The sequence below is a fragment of the Myotis lucifugus genome, unplaced genomic scaffold, assembly GCF_000147115.1.
Source record: "Myotis lucifugus unplaced genomic scaffold, Myoluc2.0 scaffold_15, whole genome shotgun sequence".
Lineage (NCBI taxonomy): Eukaryota > Metazoa > Chordata > Mammalia > Chiroptera > Vespertilionidae > Myotis > Myotis lucifugus.
The window spans coordinates 3,478,027-3,497,495 of NW_005871063.1; the positions used below are offsets into that span (position 1 = coordinate 3,478,027).

Below are 19,469 nucleotides of genomic sequence, written 5' to 3' on the forward strand. Positions count from 1 at the left end.
GACAAGCTAGGAAGTGTTTGTTAAATCTTTAACCCATATATCCGATCTCTGCTCGACGGAGCGGAGAGAGAGGGTAGAGACACTTCAGAAAGTAAAAGTGGCAAAACTGAAAGCAGGATGTAATTTTACTGTAAATCTCTTTAGAGTGCTTTGTCGCGTACACGTGGGGGGGGTTCTAGAGAACGCATGGTGGACCGATTCAGCGACAGACCGTTGGTAAACTTGATAAGAACGAATAGAAAGGAGGAAGTATCGTTAGTCAGCTCCCGGCTAATTGAAGGACGGCTGGAGGGAAGTAAGGATGGATGGATGGAAGGAAGGAAGGAAGGAAGGAAGGAGAAAGAGAACGAAAGAAAGAAAGAAAAAGAGAGGAAGAAAGAAAACAAAAAAGAATCCACACACACCAAACAATAAAACATAACTGTATAATTGATAAGAAACTGTGTCAGCTCCTCATTGCACACTGTTATAGAGTTCTCTATACCTCATGGACTAACTTGTTTAAAAGACCCAAATAAGTTTTTATGCAGCGTTTAAATGTTCTTGAGTCTTGCCTAGAAGCCACACCCTATGCTTGAATATTTCTGGTAGTGAGTCTGAAGAATAAACACAAAATCCAGTAGCTAGACAACTTATTTATGAGGGATAGACACAGTTAATACGAATATGTGAAGATGAAATGCATGCTCTTTTAGGAAGGGTTAATTTAATAAATACCAGGCAGCATAATCCACGCATATACTCAATTATCAAGTACTGTAATTCCTTATCAAATATCTCATTTTAATGTTTAGAATTCAGTTAGATTCAAATGACCAAAATATTTATATATGCGTGTACTTGGTACCACAACAGAACTTTGGAGACAGGGCTATGCTTTTAAGGTAAGGGGTAAAAGATGAATTTGCATAAAGGACAGCTGTGATGGACCTGATACAATAAATTTCTTATTATCTGGCTTGGTTGGAAAATGAGGTTAATCACATATTCTAGCTTATAGGGAGTTACCATAGAGACCATGCACATTTTATCCATTTCCAAGAAAAAAAGAAAGATAATATACATTCAACACTGAAACTACACAGACTGTAATTTAATTTCCCTCTGATGAGTCAGATGCACTTGATGACCTCGCAGTGTCTCAGAGTAATCATTGTGAACATCATCAATTACCTATGTACCGTACTTATACAGAAGTACTAGTTAATGGAGTGCTGCCATTAACAGAACCCTGAATAATATGAATATTTTCTGGACTTAAAAGTACATATAGGTTCAAATTGCTGCAAGTTCAATAAAATAACCTATTGCATTTATAGATAAAGAGATCTGATCAACATAATGACAGTCTTTATGGAGTTATAGAGAGACCAGGAAGATCCACTTAGTTGTAAACTAGATAGAAAATTTTATTTTGCTTGTATATAAGTAGAAACATTGCAAAATCCTAATCAAAAGAAATCAAAATCATTTTTAAGGAACTATTCTTATTCTCTGGTTAGAAAGGATATCTAAAAAAAAATAGTACAACCTTTCCCCTCCCTTAAATTTCACCAGCTTTTTACAAACATATTCAAGTTCCCCTACTCATCCCCAATAGTTCTCTATTCTAAAATTTGATATTATTGTTATATTGTCAATAGAAGCATCTCCCAAACTGTCTTCTTTAAAGAGTTCCATCTTCTGACCTTTCCCCATGGAGTCTTAAGCATATCAAGACATTAAAGGCTCTGAGAACTCTTCTGATTTAAAAAACTAAACACAAATCTCTCCCTCAGGTGTATTTGATCATTTCGGTTTTTAGAATATATAAACACTAGAGGCCCGTTGCACAAAAATTTGTGCACTCAGGGGGGGTCCCTCAGCCCAGCCTATGCCCTCTTGTAGTCTGGGACCCCTCGGGGGATAACCACCTGCTGGCTTATCCACAGGAGGCATGGATGGCGGCTGGGCGGGCGACGGCTCGTGCTGCCCTGGGTCGCACACAGGAGGCCCAGATGGCGGCGGGGCGGGCGGCGGCTCGCACCGTCCCACCCCGCCTGCAGTATGCAAATTTAACGGCCATCTTTGTTGGGTTAATTTGCATATTCTTCTGATTGGCTGATGGGCGTAGTGAAGGTATGGTTAATTAGCATCTTTGTCTTTTATTAATGTAGATTTTACTAGCACTCTTGGGTAAAGAATATAAGAAATGGTAGCCTTAAAGAATTCTTTTCATTTTGAAAATGAGTGATAAGGCTGTCATAATTTTCACCTAAAAAAATGCAGGAGAGTTTGTTAAATTGTACACTATCACAATATTACTAAAATTTTCTCATTAGTATCTAATCCTAGTAAAGTGGGTTCTGTGATGACTCACCAACCTACAGATAACACAGAAATCCATCCCCTCCATTCAGTACAACCCAACTTTGAAAGACTCTACTATTTACATTCCTGATAGAATATTAACGTTTCCAAAACTCAAACTTTTAAATCACACGATTTTCCCCACTGTTAACAGGACGTGAGTCAGTTGTTCATGCACACGTGCAGATACACACCTTGGCCTATTCAACACTAAGTAAATGATCATAGAAGAATTCAGAAAAATACAATACTTTTAGATTTATAAAGTATTTTTGGACAAATGTATTCAGTCTGACTGTCTATACCACTCATAGTAATTACTATTTAATCTTTAAGTTATCCAATGCAGTTTATGTGGTTACAAAATAACCATCACAATGGGAAAATGTCTGCATGCAGCACCATTCTCCAGATAAATCTTTAACCAGTAAGAAGTTACTTTCATATCATATCCTAAGGTTTATGTATATGTGTGGAAGGAGAACTTTTCTGTATATCCATTCTATTTACAAAAAAAAAAGAAGAAGAAGAAGAAAAAGAGAAGGACCTCAAAATCAAACTTGTTACTTCCTTGGGGAAATTGAATTTAACCCTTTTTAACATATGGTTAAAAAAAGGGAAAAAAAAGCCACGTTCTTAAAAATAAATGACAGTTTTACCTACAATTCACTTATATCAAAATTGATCTAGGCATGTCACACGGTGCTCTAAAGAGCAACGGGGTAATTTCCTCACTCGTTCTACGCCATACCCATCTGTCCAGGCTTTCTGACCACAGTTCTAACACAACAGAGAAGGTTTGCACTAATACGCTGTGTTTTTAGCCAAAATTGGAACTACTTGTTCTGATATACAAGCAGATCACAAAAAAACAATTTAGATTAAATCAGTCTGTGATAACAACATTAAAGTAATAGGTTAACAGAACCAAATAATTCTAACAATAGCGCTAAAAAATAATTTGTCATGCTTTAGGATATGCCTCGCTTTTCACAATTAACTCATCTCTGAACAAACTTAATGTTAGTTTATTAGCCGTGTCAATTTCTTAAATATTAAGGTAAATGTCACCTTGTTCGGATTATTCCTCTTGAAGAAAAAAGAAAGCATTCCCTGAAAGTAATTCTATTAATCTGGGTCAGCACAGTGGGGCTGGGATCTACACTATCCATGACCTTTGGTATTTTCTCTTTGTTACAAACAAACAAACCAACAAACAAATGCTCCAATAATGAAAAGCTCTGGTCTTTACAGACATTAACTAGACACATTCATGCATATGAATAATCACTGTGCCAAGTGGATACTTACTGCTGTGTTTGCATCAATGGCATGTTAGTGCTCTCATAGCTGTCTGCGTGGAGAGGAGGTATGATTTCCCCTGTCACAGGGTGGAACACAGGAAGCGTTGACAGGGGCCAGGCTATCTCTCTATTCTTGGACATGTCACGAAGTTCTTTGGTAGATTTCTGAATAGCACTATGATGGACCAGTTGGATGCTAGGTCAAAAAGAAATAAAACAACATATATTTAACATCAGATATTATCTCAATGGGTCATCAATTTGAAAAAAAATTTTGATTTTTTTTTTACTTTTAAAAGAGGAGGACATTATTGCACTTTGGGCTTTCTACGAATTATCTCTGAAAAAGATACATTTCAGATATTTTTAACAGCAAAATTGAAAATTATATATTAATTTTTAATTAAATGTGTCTTTCATTAAACTAAGCTATAAAGCACTGTGTTAATGTTACAGCCCTAAGTAACAAGCTAGCAGTCTATTTAAGGTTAAACTATCTACAGTTAAGATTAAACTACCAGAGCTTTTATATTGTTGCTTCTGATGGGGCATCTATAAATACTCACAGAAATTTCATTTATGGTAGGTTATTACTGTAGATTCAGGAAAACGTGTATGAAAGGTCTTTTCATCTGTTGTCTGCTTTATAGGAATGCAGATTGGGAAATCACATAATACCAATGGCAAGTTAATATTCTGAATCTGAAATATTTTAGGTTTAGTTTTTATCTAAATAATCTTAGTTTTCAAAACCTTTTTTAAAATTTTTAGTTTCTACCCCTCCTAAATATCTCTATTTAGAAAGCAGCTTTCACATTTATGAAATAAACTATGAAAGATGATGAATGGGGAAAAAAAGCATGACACACATGTAAGAAGCATGATGAGCAACTGAGAAGTGAAAAAAAAATGATACAGAAAATAACAGGAAAGAAGACACTTACTCTGGTGTTTGCATGTTTCTCTTTTCCCTAGAAACAAAACAAAATTTATGAATTAAATAATAGCATTGATATTTGGAACATTAAGACTATATGCTCATGGGATCTTGCATGACGTGGAAATGCTGACACTGTTACTATTAAATGCCACCAGGCAGCATTTGCCACCAGGGTCATGAAGTTACTTGGATGAGTACACACACAAAGATGGAATACTGATGAGAAACATACAGAAACATGAAAAAAAAAAAAGGAGATTAGAATCAAGCTCTTGGAAATAAATTGTATGACATGATGAAATCAGGCTACATGTGAAAATGGAAGTTTGTTACTTGCTGCTTTGTTAATGCTTTTATCCTTGGCCTTGTTACCCTGACTTCCCAATAATCTCGGGAGATTATTTTAATTGGCACAGGTGTTCTGAAAGTACTAACTATTCATGAACTGAATACTCATTACTCAAATTATAGCCTTATTTTCATTAATTTACTCTTTACGTTTATATATATATATATGTATATATATTTAAACATTTAGATTGTCACCCTGTTTAATAATAGAACAATTTCAAGAAGAATGTTGACCATCATTCCTGATAAAACTAAGACGATTTAGTTAAAGTGCAATTACCATGGCAATAGATTCCTAAGTCTCTGATTATACAAAGGTGGTTTCTATAACCAAAATATGCAGCCTCCATTATTGTTGGGACTGTTTTTGCCAGCATGAATTTACATCTAGCCTTAATAATTTGTGAATAAAGTAATTATATCCCCTAATTTGATTTATTAGACTCCAAACTATTTTAATTCATTTTTAAAGGGATAAAGTACTATAGTTTGACTTGAACATAACTTCAATTCATTTATAAAGTGTTTTATGAATTAAATGAAACTTGGCTTTTAATGGAATCTTATATGTTGTTACCCTAGTAGGCTCTATAATTTTTTATTAGTCTTTAAAGTACTCACACGCCTTCCCGTTGGCAGCACATGATATAAGCAAGTATTAGAAAAAGGACCAATGCTACTGCCGAGGGCACAGCCAATGTAATTAGGAAATCCGTGTAATAGTCTCTGCTTTTCAAAGAATCGGAAGGGGGTTTGTACTCTCCACCATCAGGTAAAATCCCCTCTCCGCGAATCACTTCCTGAAAGGTGGACACTTGCTTTGTTTTATCAACCTGATACAAAAGAAGACAATTACAAGTCAAATTAATAGCTGCAAACATTATGAGATTTTAAGATCTAGACATACCAAACATTCTTTTGACAAATATCTACAAAGCAGTCTTTTCTAATTGCATTATCACCTTGAACTTGCAATTTTTTAGGGGAGCTGGGAAGAAGTAATGAATAAAAGTAATACATTGAAGGCTTTATGTTGGCCTACTTTCCATGTCCTTCTCATTAACTATACATACATAAATATATATATATACATACATACATACATACATATGCGTATATGTACTTGTGTCCATCACACTACTATGTAATTTTCTAATTTCCTAATGACAAACCTCTAGTGCAGATGTTAACAAACCATAAGCTTGCTGATAACCAGGTATGTGGGTATGGTTTCCATGGTTAGCAAAAGAGAAAAGAAACAAAATGAGAGGCAATTTCTCAATGATTACACCTTGATCTTTCTGGCATCCAGTTGACAGAAATAGCTTTTTGCAAAGGTAGTCTAAGGTACACGTAACCCACCCAACGCAATCGTTTTACTAAATTCTATCCCAGAATCAAAAAATGCACATTGGTGGTCTGTTCATTTACCTCCACATTAATGGGCCTGCTTTCACTGAGTCGCATTTAATTATGTCAAGGGCTTCTTTAAACCACTACAAACTAGCCATGTGAAATTTGTTACTACATTTGCTCCCCTCCCTGCCACAAAAAGGTTGGGAAGAATTATTTGTGGCATTTTTCAGTATCCTCTTCCAAAAAACTCCACTTGAAGAATTTTGTTAACAATACAGTGCTTGTAAAAACTTTATTTCCTGCCAAGGAATTCATGCTTTGCCTCCTTTCAGAGTGAGAATTAAATAACTGATGGATTTCCTTTTTTAATCCTAGACAGTAGCAGGCTCGTTGTCAAACTTGACCTTAGGCTTACTTTTAAAACAAAAATGTTTTTTTTAATTGATTTTAGAGAGAGAGGAAGGGAGAGGGATGGAGAGATAGAAATATCTATGAGAAAGAGACATGGATCGACTGCCTCTTGCACGCCCCTTACTGGAGGTCAACCCCGCAACCTGGGCATGTGCCCGTACCGGGAACGGAACCAGGGACCTCTTGGTTCATGGGATGACACTCAACCACGCCAGACTGGCCGAGCGAGGCTTACTTTTTGGGGGGTAAAATTTAGGCTAATTTTTCATTTCTTTTATATTTCATTTATTCTGCTTATTCATTGATTCTTTCAATTAAACCTCCTGAAGTCTTCTGTGGTAAGATGTAACACAACCTTTGTATTTAAAAAGTCTTACCACAAACATTAAAAGCTTCAAAGCACGTCACTTTTAAACCTTTAGAAATTAGATAATGTTCCTAAACATAAACCTTTTGCAGCACAGCACAAGGAAAATGGCCCTGTTAGAGCCCGCTTTCTGTCTACTGATTCTGGTTGGGGGCATGCACTTAAATTATGAATGCAGCCACTCCGTCTTCCGTACCCTTGTATGATGAGCACCATGACTGAAATACGGGGCTTTGTAAATTCAACACTTATCTATAACACACAAACCACACCATCCTTGATTTAAGCAGGCAGAGAAAGAACGTCACTTTCCTAAGACACAAGCGACATAAAAAGAAGAGGCCCTGGCCAAGGGCCCCAGGTGTAAGTGCTACAACGTAAGATGTTCTCCCCTCCTGGATCCAGGAAAGTTGCCTGTATTTGGTTCTCTAAGACACGCAGTGACAGTGTTTATGTGCCAATAACTTTGTTCAGATGTCAACTTCAAATTCAGTCACCACTGAGCACCAAGAGTTGACAGAAGTTAAATCTAAAGGTCACTAAAGAAGCCAAACAACTTTTCCTTTTCCAAAGAAGCAGGATCAAAAAAATATAAATTTTATATAAGACATTCTATATATGTATCTTACATATATATGAAACCATACCCACATTTTCCTAACTCTTTTAGTGTGCTCACTTAAGAAGTTGTTTAGAAAGAAGTATTTTATATTTATGGGGCTGTGGGTAAAATTCTAACTTTCCTCACTTGGAATTGTTTTCCTTATCCCTTGAACTTCCCCTATAATGTGAGTTTCTAGGACACTGAATTATAGCACAATATTGCTTTCTTTTCAGACTTATTCTTGTACTCTGATCTCTCCTTCCAGACTGGGGTCGTGGGGGCATAGTTGAGACTTTCTACACATGCCACACTGACTCCATAATTTATCCTGATGTAGCAGCCACCTGCATGTCCAGGGTGAGCATTTAGACCACCTGCCAAGCTAATCCAGCCCAGCAACTAATCAAGGGTAGACTGAGAACAAAAGTGGAGATACTTTCCGAAATGGATACGTTGTCAATGAGCTTGCCAACTACTTCAAGGCAGGAGAAGGCAATTTTGGTTAACAAAGTAAACCCAGGATTTGTTCCTAAAAGCAATTCAGGTTTTAGTCAAATGTTATCTTCCTGGCGAATCACTTCTAATTACATTTGCAAAACCCAAAACAGCATTAAAACTCACCAGCGAAATTTTGCACCAGTCAATGTAAAATTGAGAACGAAATTTTTTATCACAGGTGATTACAGGCTCCATTTCTTGACTGCATCTCAATTGATTCTGTGGGTTTTCCACTTCTCGTAAACAAGAAGAGAACGGGACATCTGCACCAACCATGACATACACGCTGCAAAAATGTGAAACTCTCAGGTTATCCTTTAAGAAAATTGAAAACACTGGGGGGAAAAAAAACAATCTACCCTGAAAGCAGGATTTACCCCTTTGAATTGAGGGATTATCGAGAGCCATCCCAAGGTAGGGACCTGGGTTTTAAAGGCAGTGATTCATGTAGGGGTTTCCTTTCATCCTTTCCTTTATTCAACCCATATTTACAGAGTACTTTGGTGCACCAGACACTCTTTCAATTCTATTTTAATTTCTTTAAAAGTTTTTCATCCTGCTTATTTTAATTCAAAATAATGATGTGTCCCTATTCTGGTTACGATGGTTGGTAGATTACTTACATTTAAAAACTATTCTTAAATAAATTGTTTAGAAAATAATGGAATTGCTAAAATAATAAATAATTATTAGTAATATATCTTCCCTTGAAGCATTTTAATAAGATTGTGAAATTACACCCCTGGAGGTAATGGAGCTTTAGGAAGTATTAGCTATTTACCCAAGAGTCCAGTCCGCCTTTCCACTTCATGGAGCCCTACTGTTAGATCTCTCATTACATGATCTCTCAAAGTTTTATCTAAGAGGGTAATATAAGATAAAACTATTGCTTGTTAAACACAAACTAGGCATGTGAAATTTATTTTCTTGGTGTGTATCTTGGCAATTAGGGAAAACAATTCTACTTAACTGACCAATAGGTGACTCACAATATTAGCATTTAAATAATCCTAGAGCAGCTTGAGAAAATAGAAATATCATATAGGTCTTTCAAAAGAAAAGAGAAAAGCAGGAAATTACTCTAAATTAAATATTAATTACTTTCCTAGTGACAATATTATAGGTACTTATGAAGTAAACCCAGTAAAATTCAGCTGACTTCCTTGCAGAAATTGACAAACTGATCCTAAAATCCATATGGAAATTCAAGGGACCCAAAATAGCCACCCACAGAAGAAAAATCTTGAAAGAAAAAGTTGAAAGACTCACAATTACCAATTTCAAAGCAACAATTATCAAGACCATGTGGTACTAGCATAGGATAGACATGTAGATCAATGGAACAGAATTAAAGTCCAGAAATAAACCTTACATTTAGTAAACTAAAATTTGTCACAGGTGCCATGACAATTCAATGGGGGAAATAATAGTCTTTACAACATATGATGCTGGGACAATCAGATTTCCACATGTGAAATAATGAAGTCGGACCCCTACCTCACACCATATAAAAAGTAACTCTAAATAGATTAAAGACATAAATGCAGGAATTAAAACTATTAAATTCTGGAAAGAAACAAGCATAAATTGTCATGACCTTGGATTAGGCAATGGTTTCTTAGATATGACACCAAAAGTTCCAGCAATAATTGAAAGAATAGATAAATTGGACTTATCAAAATTAAAAACTTTGTGCTTCAAAGGACACATTTTAAGAAAATGAAAAGGAAACCCATGAAATGGGAGAAACAATTTGCATATCATAGATCTAATAAGGGAACTTGCACTCCCAATTCATAAAGGACTTACAACTCAAATCCAATTTAAAATGATAAAGAATCTAAATAGAAATTTCCTCAAAGAAAATATACAAATGTCCAATAAGAGCATGAAAAGATGCTCAACATCATTAGCCATTAGCAAAAGAGAAACCAAAACCACAAAGAGACACCACTTCACACCCATTCTAATAAAAAAGACAGATAATACGAAGTGTTGGTGAAGATATGAAGAAACTGAACTCTCCTAGTCTGCTGATGGGAATGTAAAGCAGTGCAACTGGTTTGGAAAACAGCCTAGCAATGACTCAAAAGTTTAAATACAGAGTTACTGTGTGACCAGCAATTCCACTCCTAAGTGAAATGAAAATATGTTTCTACACAAATTTGTACATGGGTGTTTAGAGAGCATTGTTCCTAAAAGTCAAAAACTGAAAACAATACAAATGCTCATCAACTGAATGGATAAAAGATAGAATATTTATACATTAGAATATTAGCCAAAAAAAAAAAAAAGAATGAAGTGCTGATACATGCTACATTGTGGATAAACCTTTAAAACAGTATCCTAAGTAAAAAAAAAAAAAGTCACAAATTCCATCCATATGAAATGTCCAGAATACGGAAAATTAGAGAGATAGCAAGTGAGTAGTGGTTGCCTGGGGCTGGAGGGTGTGGTGGTAAGTGACTGCTAAATGGATGTGGGAGGGGGTTGTTGGAATGATGAAAATGTTCTAAAATGGACTCTGGTAATGATTGTACAACTTTGGAAATAAACTAAAAACCATTGAGTTATATACTTTAAATAGGTGAATTGTATGATATGTGAATTATATCTGAATAAAGCTTTTATTTTAAAAAATTAAAGTGCAGCACAATTATCTTTGAGGGGTAGATAATTTGTATTTGCTTATTGCTTGTATGCTCTTTTCCCCATGGATTTTCTATAATTAGCATGTATTATTTTTGTAAAAAGAAAAAATAACATTACTTTTAAAGTTAAAAAAATAAATAAAGTACAGCACAAAAATTCAAAGCTATGTCAATGTAAATATGAAGTCACACCCTGAGTTGATGACTGTGCCCCAGAGTACGATTACATAAGCTCATTTGGTTATACTTATGTGAATTGTACATTTGAACTGAAAATTCTTTTAAAAGAACATTAAACAAAAACCATGATGCCTTTGGGAGGCAAATAGTATATACTATACAGAAACTGAAGATAAAATGAAAAATTGAGAAAAAACGTATATGTGAGAAACCATTGGTAAAGTATGTAGATGATCAGTGAATCTCAACATAGTTCATAGAAGCATGGAACAGACTGTTGAATCTCAGAGGGAAGGCGGGGGTGAGCGGATGGGTGGGAAGAGATCGACCAAAGAACAGGTATACATACATGCATAACCCATGGACACAGACAATAGTTTGGTGAAGGCCTGGGGTGGGGGCTGGCCAGAAGGGGTCAATGGGGAAAAGAAGGGGACATATGTAAGACTTTCACAATAAAGACTTAAACATAGTTCATTTAAAACAAATTACTTGTAAGCTTCCTTATTAATTGCCTAGCAAAGACCATATTTTCCCTTGATATTGTGAAATATATTTGTACATACAGAACTAAAATGAATATTTCTTACAACGGTCCTTTTGCTTTAACATGACACTGATTTGCATTTATAATTAATAATTTTTAAATTAATTCACTTCAAGATAATATAAGTGGGCATAAACATATGTTTTTGGTGCTGTGAAAAGTTTATTTTTTTCTCAAATTAAAAAGCAACACAAAACATTACATAAAACTTGGGATATAAGGACAGAATTAATATTACCAAGATAGCTATTTTCATTTTCCAATTTACTATGCAGCATATTTTTCAAATGCATATATTTAACCTAATTACAATTGTCTCTAAAATATAATTTTGTATCTTTTTTCACTTAATGCATCATAAACATTTTCCCTATTGTACAGTCTTTGTAATTATAGATGTAAGGCAATATAATTTTTAAGTGCACATGATTTATTCAGCAATTATTTCAGAGTTGGACATGTAAGTTGCTTCCAATTTTTTGATGTTATAAATAATATCGCAAAGACTATCTCTGTGCATACTCTTTAATGTTACTATCTTGGAAGAGATGCCTAGAAGTGGAAACACTTTTATGACAGTTGATACATACTGCCAAATTACTTTCATCTGTACTGGGATGATCCATAAGCTTCACAAACTTAATACGTTCCGAACTGAGCTCATCATCACCCCACCCCACCCGACCTCCACCTGTTCCTCCTTCTCTCTTCTTCTCTCTCGGTGATTGGCATGGCCAGATGCTCAAGCACCATCATCTTTGAGTCCTGTCCTTCTTCCCACATATTCAATCCATCATCAGTCTCTGACATTCACCCTGAAAGAACTCTCATACACGCCTGTCCACTTTGTGCCTTCCCACTGCTACAACTCTAGCTCTAGTCACCATCACTTTCCACAGGGGATGGAGCAACAGTCCCTTATTAGTTCTCCTTGAACCCAGCCTTTTTCGCTGTCCTCAGGGAGCCTATTTGCAGAATAAATACCTGAATGAAAAGCATCTTGCCAGTTTAAAAACACAAGCAGTAGAAGAGTTGACAGTTGCTAAGAGAGTAAATCTTTAAAATTCTTATCGCAAGAAAAAAAGTGTGTAGCTATATGTGGTGATGGATAGTAACTAAACTTACTGTGGTGATCATTTCACTTTATCAGTATATATACATAGAGTCATTATGTTGTACACCTTAACTTATATAACATGTTAAATTATATCTCAATAAAGCTGGGAAATCAGTTAATAAATAAAATGCAAATAGGCTATAAATAATATGTTCAAGAAAAGTAGATATTGGAATTGCCTTGTAGGTAAAAAATAATGTGTATATATATTGTGTTTCTTTTGTAGAACCAGTAAGTTTCAACATGTTGGTTTTAAAAAGTAATGTTGCACGAGGCTATGTATAACAATAACTCTATCTATTCACACTAAAATTACATTTTCATAAGCTCTTGTTTTCCTTTCAGCTGGCTTTTTGATATATAGAAATTAGAATTTTTTATGAGGATGATTTTTACCTTTATGATTTTAGCAATCTATTTCCAAACATTCATATGTGTGTAAAGATATAACATTATCAAGGACAAGGCTCTCAAGCAGTGTTATCAAAACATGGTTCCTCAGATCTGATCTCAGGAATCGGTAAACACAAGATAGAACTTGTTCCTTATGAAGGTTTTTCGTCTTCCAATTTGAGCAACTCAATTTCCCTTGAGGGAAAACGCATTTGCTGAGGCATTTACACAGACAATGTGAAGAAATGAGAAACGGGTAAAAAATGTAAGTTAAAAGTCTGCCTTTTTCAGCAATAGCCAGATAAATGGGTCTAATGATTGTACTTTCTACCTAACTGTCCAAGGACTGAACGTATTTTATACTTTATTTTGTGTAGATGGGAGATAAGGACAGTTTCGAGTAGAATGTGTCTACATAAATAACACATCGCCCGGGCACTCCTGAGCTCTTCCATGCACCTCGATTCCTTCCTCTGTCCCCTACCCACTTCTTTGTTCTGTCCATATCTGCAATCAATCAATCACCATAAAACTAAATAAATGATCTAATACAGAATAGAAACAAAATAAAGGACACTTCTAGAGTCTAGTCCCACTGCTTGCTCAGTCCTCCCCCTGGAGAAGGAATGGATTCTCAGAAGAGGCAACGGGCACACAGGCCCAGGCCTTTCTGGCTTCCTGGGGCCTCCTGTTGGCAGAAAGGAGACGTGTGGGTCTGCTCTGTTCTTTCATGTGGTAGGCTTAGCACGCCCACCTGCTAAAACGAAAACTTTAATATCAGCCATTTTCTGCAAAGGTCCCTAATGCTTCAGGATAAAAGCCGCACACCTTTTCCTGGTGCACAAGGCCTTAGGTGGCCTGGGCTTGCCTCCTTGGTAACTATCACTTTTGGACCCCTACTCTCCATTTCCAAATCCACCACGCGTTCTCCCTAAGGGCCCAAGCCGTTCCCTCGCCTAGAATCCCCCCTCCTCGTTTTTTGAGCAGGCTGATTTGTACTCACATTGTAAACTCGGGCCAGGCTCCAGTTCACCTCCTCTCTGGACCCTTTTTAGGCATCCGCCCGACGTGGGCGGAGCACTCTTCGTTATGACAGCCTCAACGGTAGCATGTACCACACTTTGGTTTAATGTTCTGACTACTGTCTGCACCCTAATGGACTGTGAACATAGACAGTAATTTTTAAAAATATGTTTTTATTATTTTTTTTTGAGAGAGAGAGAGAGAAAGGGAGAGAGAAAGGGAGACGGATAGAGAGAAACATCGGCTGCCTCCTCCATGCCTCCCACTGGAGATTGAGCCAGGAACCTGGGCATGTGCCCCGACTGGGAATTGAACTGTTGACCTCTTGGTTCCTGGGACAACGCTTAACTGCTGAGCTACACTAGTTGGGCCATAGACTGTAATTTTGAAGACACTGTACCCCCAGACTAATACACTATTCCCCCCCCCAAAAAAATACTTACAAAATACTAAACTATGAAAGAAAAGCATGAATGTATGCATAGAACTTAGAAGACTAGATATTAGACATCTAGTTGCATTGACTTCATTTATTTGTTTTTAAACTTACAAAAACAGATTCATATGGGTCTTCAATATTTTTTTGTATTTAAAAACTATTTTTAAAAATTCTATCTGCTATCACCATCATTCCTTAAATGAAAGGATATCAAAAGCACATTATTTTAAAATAATGCACCCAAAATATCGAAGGTTCATTACTTAAGAATAAAGGACAATCTTGTAAATCACCAAACATGGGGACGATTCAGCAGAGCACCAGGGACTGGCCCAGGATCATGATCTTGCATCACAGCGGTATTTGGCAGCCACTGACTTACATTCTCTTCCTCAAGTGTAACTTCTCTCTGAGGCCTTGGTAGGGCGGAGGGCAAACCATTAATTACAGGGAGTACTCTGCGCGATTGTCTAGGAGAATAAACCAGGATTCTCTGTTGCTGATTGGGGCTAGATCCACATGCTTTGGGAACCAGAGGAAATAGTGGTAGGTTTGACAATCTCTTATGAAAAGTGAGTCTATTCTTTAATCCTCACACCCCATCATTCCCTTCATAGCCACCATTTACACCACATCACTCACCCCAGGTTGGCAGCTCTGCCATGCCTAGAATGAAATATGAACCTGCTCCTCTTGCCACCAGCTTTATCCCAGGCTAAATGCATCCACAGAGTCCTTAGCCTCTGGCTCCGCGTCAGGAGCGAAAGTGGCACCAAGACCACACACTGGGAGAGAGCACAGTTGCCCTGGGGTTACAGGTCTGGCGAGTGAAAGGGAATCTTTCCAGGAGGCTCAGCGTTCCTTCGCAGGAGCTCACTCACTTTGACATAAATCTTTATAATTGTTTTCTGTTAGACTGAGGAGAAGTTTGAAAGCTGTCAGTGAGTTCTGCAGGGATGAAAAATACACATCAAGAAGAAAGAGGAGCTGGGATGCTGTTCAATGGGTTCTTGATGATTGACATTTAGTGGTGCTTGGGCTGTGCAGGGGCTGGCTGTAAGCTTACTCTGAGGGTCTACCATGTGAGTTTCTCTTCCTCATCGACCATATATAGCAAATATGGAAACATCTGCAATTAGTGGATTATGGCTGCCATGAGAAATAGAAAAATATTTCATGAAATTTTTTTTAAAAAGATCAGAGATTGAGGCTTATGCTAAGTATAAAGTAGAACACATATTTAGGTACTTAATTAGTACTTCTGAAGTGTATATTTTTTAAACAAAATTTTATAAAAGGAAGGGATGCTTTTTTTTTTTTTGCTATCTCTGGCCCTATCTCTTGATCTTTTCACTATTTCATTTTTAAAAGGGATTTGAAGCCCATGTTATTTTCAAAAGAAAGTACAGAGGCAAAAGTTTATTAAGTCAATTGGTAATTATGATATACACCATTAAAAAAGAAAGGAAGGCACCAGAGATGAGTTAAGCATTGGACTTATTTCTAAATTTAAGGCAACAGGGGTTAAAAAAAATTGTTACTACAACATTAGATAACAACTGAAGAAAATATGCAAAATCATTCCCAGGGACAAGTTTTCTTCTGGAATTATACTCAAGGAGGATTTTAATTAATTAGTGCTTGTAGAGGGATATTGTAGTAATAGAGTTGGCTTTGGGTATAATTTATAGAAATGCTATTTTGAAAGACTTTTTGAATACTTTGTAAAGGTTATGGCTTAACATTAAATTAAAACTCGCGGAAAGCATTTCAAGTTGGGAAGGGATCTGAGACCAGGTCCAAATAAATGCCATGGGACTGACTCTCTCAAATGCCTGATAGCACATGCCACCCTCTAGCAGGTGTTGGGGGTCAGTCAGCTAATGACCGAATTCTCCAACAAGTACTTGAGGGACAAAAATTCCGTTCTTAATTTAGAGTCACATGCTCAGACCCAGCCCTAGACTCAAAGATTCAGAATCCCTAGGGGGAATCAGAGGTCGGAACCTAGCTGTATTTTTGTTAAGGTGCCTACTGACAAGTCTCAGGCTAGACATAGCTGGGAAGCACTGTTTTAGGTGGGAGTTTGGTTTAGAGAGTTATGTAGTTCAATGGAGTTTAGTTGTTTCCAAAAGTGCCTCAGTGGGTGGGGCCTGCACTAGTGGTTGGAGAAGGGCTGCGCCCAGAAGAGAGCACCACTGTGGGAACCTCTACCAATGCCTGGCTTTCATGGTGCTCCCTCCAACACCTTTGCTCACTGTCTGGACAATCATCACAGAACACATGACTTTAACAAATGCTGGAAAGATTCCCCATTTGGAGAAGGTGTTCCGGGGAGATACCTCTGTTCATTTCTTTCCACAGTTCTCTCTTAATGACTCAGAGAATCAGGTTGTAACTCTGACGTAAACATTTGAATTCTAGAATTACGTTTTCACGGAAAAAGCTGCCCAAAAAACGAGATAAAAGCAACACTTCTAAGTGTGCTTGGCTGGCTTCAGAACACATTACTGTAACATAGCAGGTACAGTTTCGTTCTGAAATTTGTGAGCTGGACTTGACAGCTCACTGCTTAGCCCTTACCCCGCTTCTGCCTACTCCCTCATACTTTAGTTACGTCTACTTGTGATATTTTCCCTTATTTCCAACAACGTCCTCCTTTATAGCTGGCCTTAAATTTAATTCTTATTAATTCAGGCATTCTAGGTAATTCCAGATATCATCTGTGTAAAAATGTTATCAGGAATATGAATGAAGGAGTTGGAAAGGAAATATGCTACCCAAAATATAACTCATTCCATATCTCATATGTTTATAGGATCTGCTTCAACCTACAGATTAAAAATTAAAGATCAAAGTCTAGCTGACACTGACTTTTCAGTTTGCCCAGGTATAGGAGTGCTTCTGAACCTCTATGAGGGCTGAGTCATCCTCTGTAAGGCTTGGGAACAGATAACTCTCTTTCAAAAGCACTGCTTCACTTCACCATTGTGACAAACTAGAGGGAGAGCAAACTCCCCATGGGAGCAAATGAGGAGGTTGAGGCACAGAGGAATGCAGCATTTCGCCCAACGTCATCCAGCTTGAAAATGACAAGGCCGGGCTTTAGGAATGGGTCTCAAATCCGCTTCAGCCACCAGTCACTGACACATGGTGGAAAGAATGTTAAAGGCAAAGAAATAGTTGCCTAGCATAAAGTTACAGCAGTCTGCATGTCCTGCTGCAGCTGATAACTGGGGCATCAATGTCCTTTGAAATTCCGGGTCCTAAATAATCAGTTTCTCTACAGAAGGTACAAAAGACTCAGCGCTGTAATTTATGATTGCTGATCCTGATCTACAATTAGATTTCACAGGACCTGGAACATCAGATATAAAGAACCGTTAACATAACCTCTTTATCAATACAGAAAATTGCTAGTATTTTCATATCTTTACAATACCCACATCTTATTTTTTTAAAAAATGCAATAGACCATCTTCCATCTATAATAAGCATGATAAGATAACCATATTTAAAAATTCATATTGAAGGCAACAAGATAAAGGTCTGCTTACCCCTCCTTCATGTCATTGATAGGGAGCGGAACCCTGCCGCCCCTGTCCAGGGCCGACGTGATGTTTATGGCATTCAGACGCTCCGGCTGCCACACATTCTTCACCGCCCCAAGGAAGTCTCCGAGCACCTCGCTGGCCAGCATTTCTTCTACATTCATATTTTTAATGAAGAATTCCGCTTGGTATGGTAACGGGAAATCTAATTTTGGTGGAAAAGGGTATGCATAGCTTTAGTGAAGTGGTCTTTGGAAAGGGAAACAAAAGAACAATTCTAGACTTGTTTATTTCTGTCACAGTCCTGCCTTTGGAAAATGATATTAATCCTGACTTTAAAGGCTTTCTGTATAACAGGGATGTATCTAAAAATATAACATACATTTGTCACAGAATTTTATCTACCATGCATTACAATTCAAGGGCACAGCAGGGCAGTGAATAATTACAGGATTTGGTAAAAAGAAAGAAAAAAAGGCCAAATCAGCCTCCAACTTGCCAATGACCTGCTGGCCTCCTTTCTTGCCTCACCCAGGCAGAAGGGGCACTTCCGGAACGCAACATGGGTAGGAATAATATTTTGTATTAATAGTGTTTTCAAATTAACAGATCTTTTTCAAATATATCGTCTCATTTAATCATTACAACCCTAAGTAGTGCTATTCCTTGGGCACAGAGCAACATTCTTTCCAAAAAGAGAGAACATCATAAAATATCAGTACTTGCTTGTGGCTTGTTGGTATATGATTTGAAATAACACATTTTTAATGTGCAGTATAGTCATGCATTGCTTAACAACAGGAATACACATTCCATTTCGCATTCTGATAAATGTGTTGTGCAAACATCCTAGAGTGCACTTACACAAACCTGGATGGTATGGCCTGCTGCTACACACCTAGGCTGAACGGTATAGCCCATTGCTTTTAGACTACAAGCTTGTACAGCAAGTCACTGCACTAGACACTGTAGGTAATTATAACACAATGGAAAGTATTTGTGTGTCAAAACATACAGTAAAAATATAGTATATTGTACCTGAGACTAGTATAAAATAATATTGAATGTAAAGCAAAGTTGACATAAAATAAAAAATTATGGTATAAAAGATAAAAATTGTTGTACCTGCATAATGCCCTTACCATGAACGGACCTCGCAGGACTGGAAGTTGCTCTGGGTGGGTCAGTGAGTGAGAGGTGAGCGAATGTGAAGGCCTAGGATATTACTGTCCACGACTGTAGTCTTTATACAACTTTACACTTAGGCTACTCAATTTATTTAAAACAAGAGCTTAGCATTGTGCTACAATGTCACAATGGCTACAGTATCACTAGGTGATAGGAATTTTTCAGCTCCATTACAGTCTTATGGGGCCATGTCCTCTCTG

General features: G+C 37.1%; 1 protein-coding gene across 4 annotated transcripts in view; it reads right to left on the reverse strand.

Moving 5' to 3' along the window:
* SGCE (sarcoglycan epsilon) overlaps positions 1-19,469 on the reverse strand; it is a 67,239-nt gene that overhangs the window by 11,024 nt on the left and 36,746 nt on the right. For 2 of the 4 annotated variants that reach the window (XM_006084973.2, XM_006084968.3), the window contains 5 exons: positions 18,088-18,286; positions 8,304-8,466; positions 5,566-5,777; positions 4,598-4,624; positions 3,661-3,849 (listed from right to left, as the gene is read on the reverse strand). In XM_006084973.2, the coding sequence (XP_006085035.1) occupies positions 3,661-3,849; positions 4,598-4,624; positions 5,566-5,777; positions 8,304-8,466; positions 18,088-18,286 (790 nt within the window). The remainder of the gene's footprint in view (positions 1-3,660; positions 3,850-4,597; positions 4,625-5,565; positions 5,778-8,303; positions 8,467-18,087; positions 18,287-19,469) is intronic. The other 2 variants (XM_023750728.1, XM_023750729.1) reach the window with 1 other exon arrangement.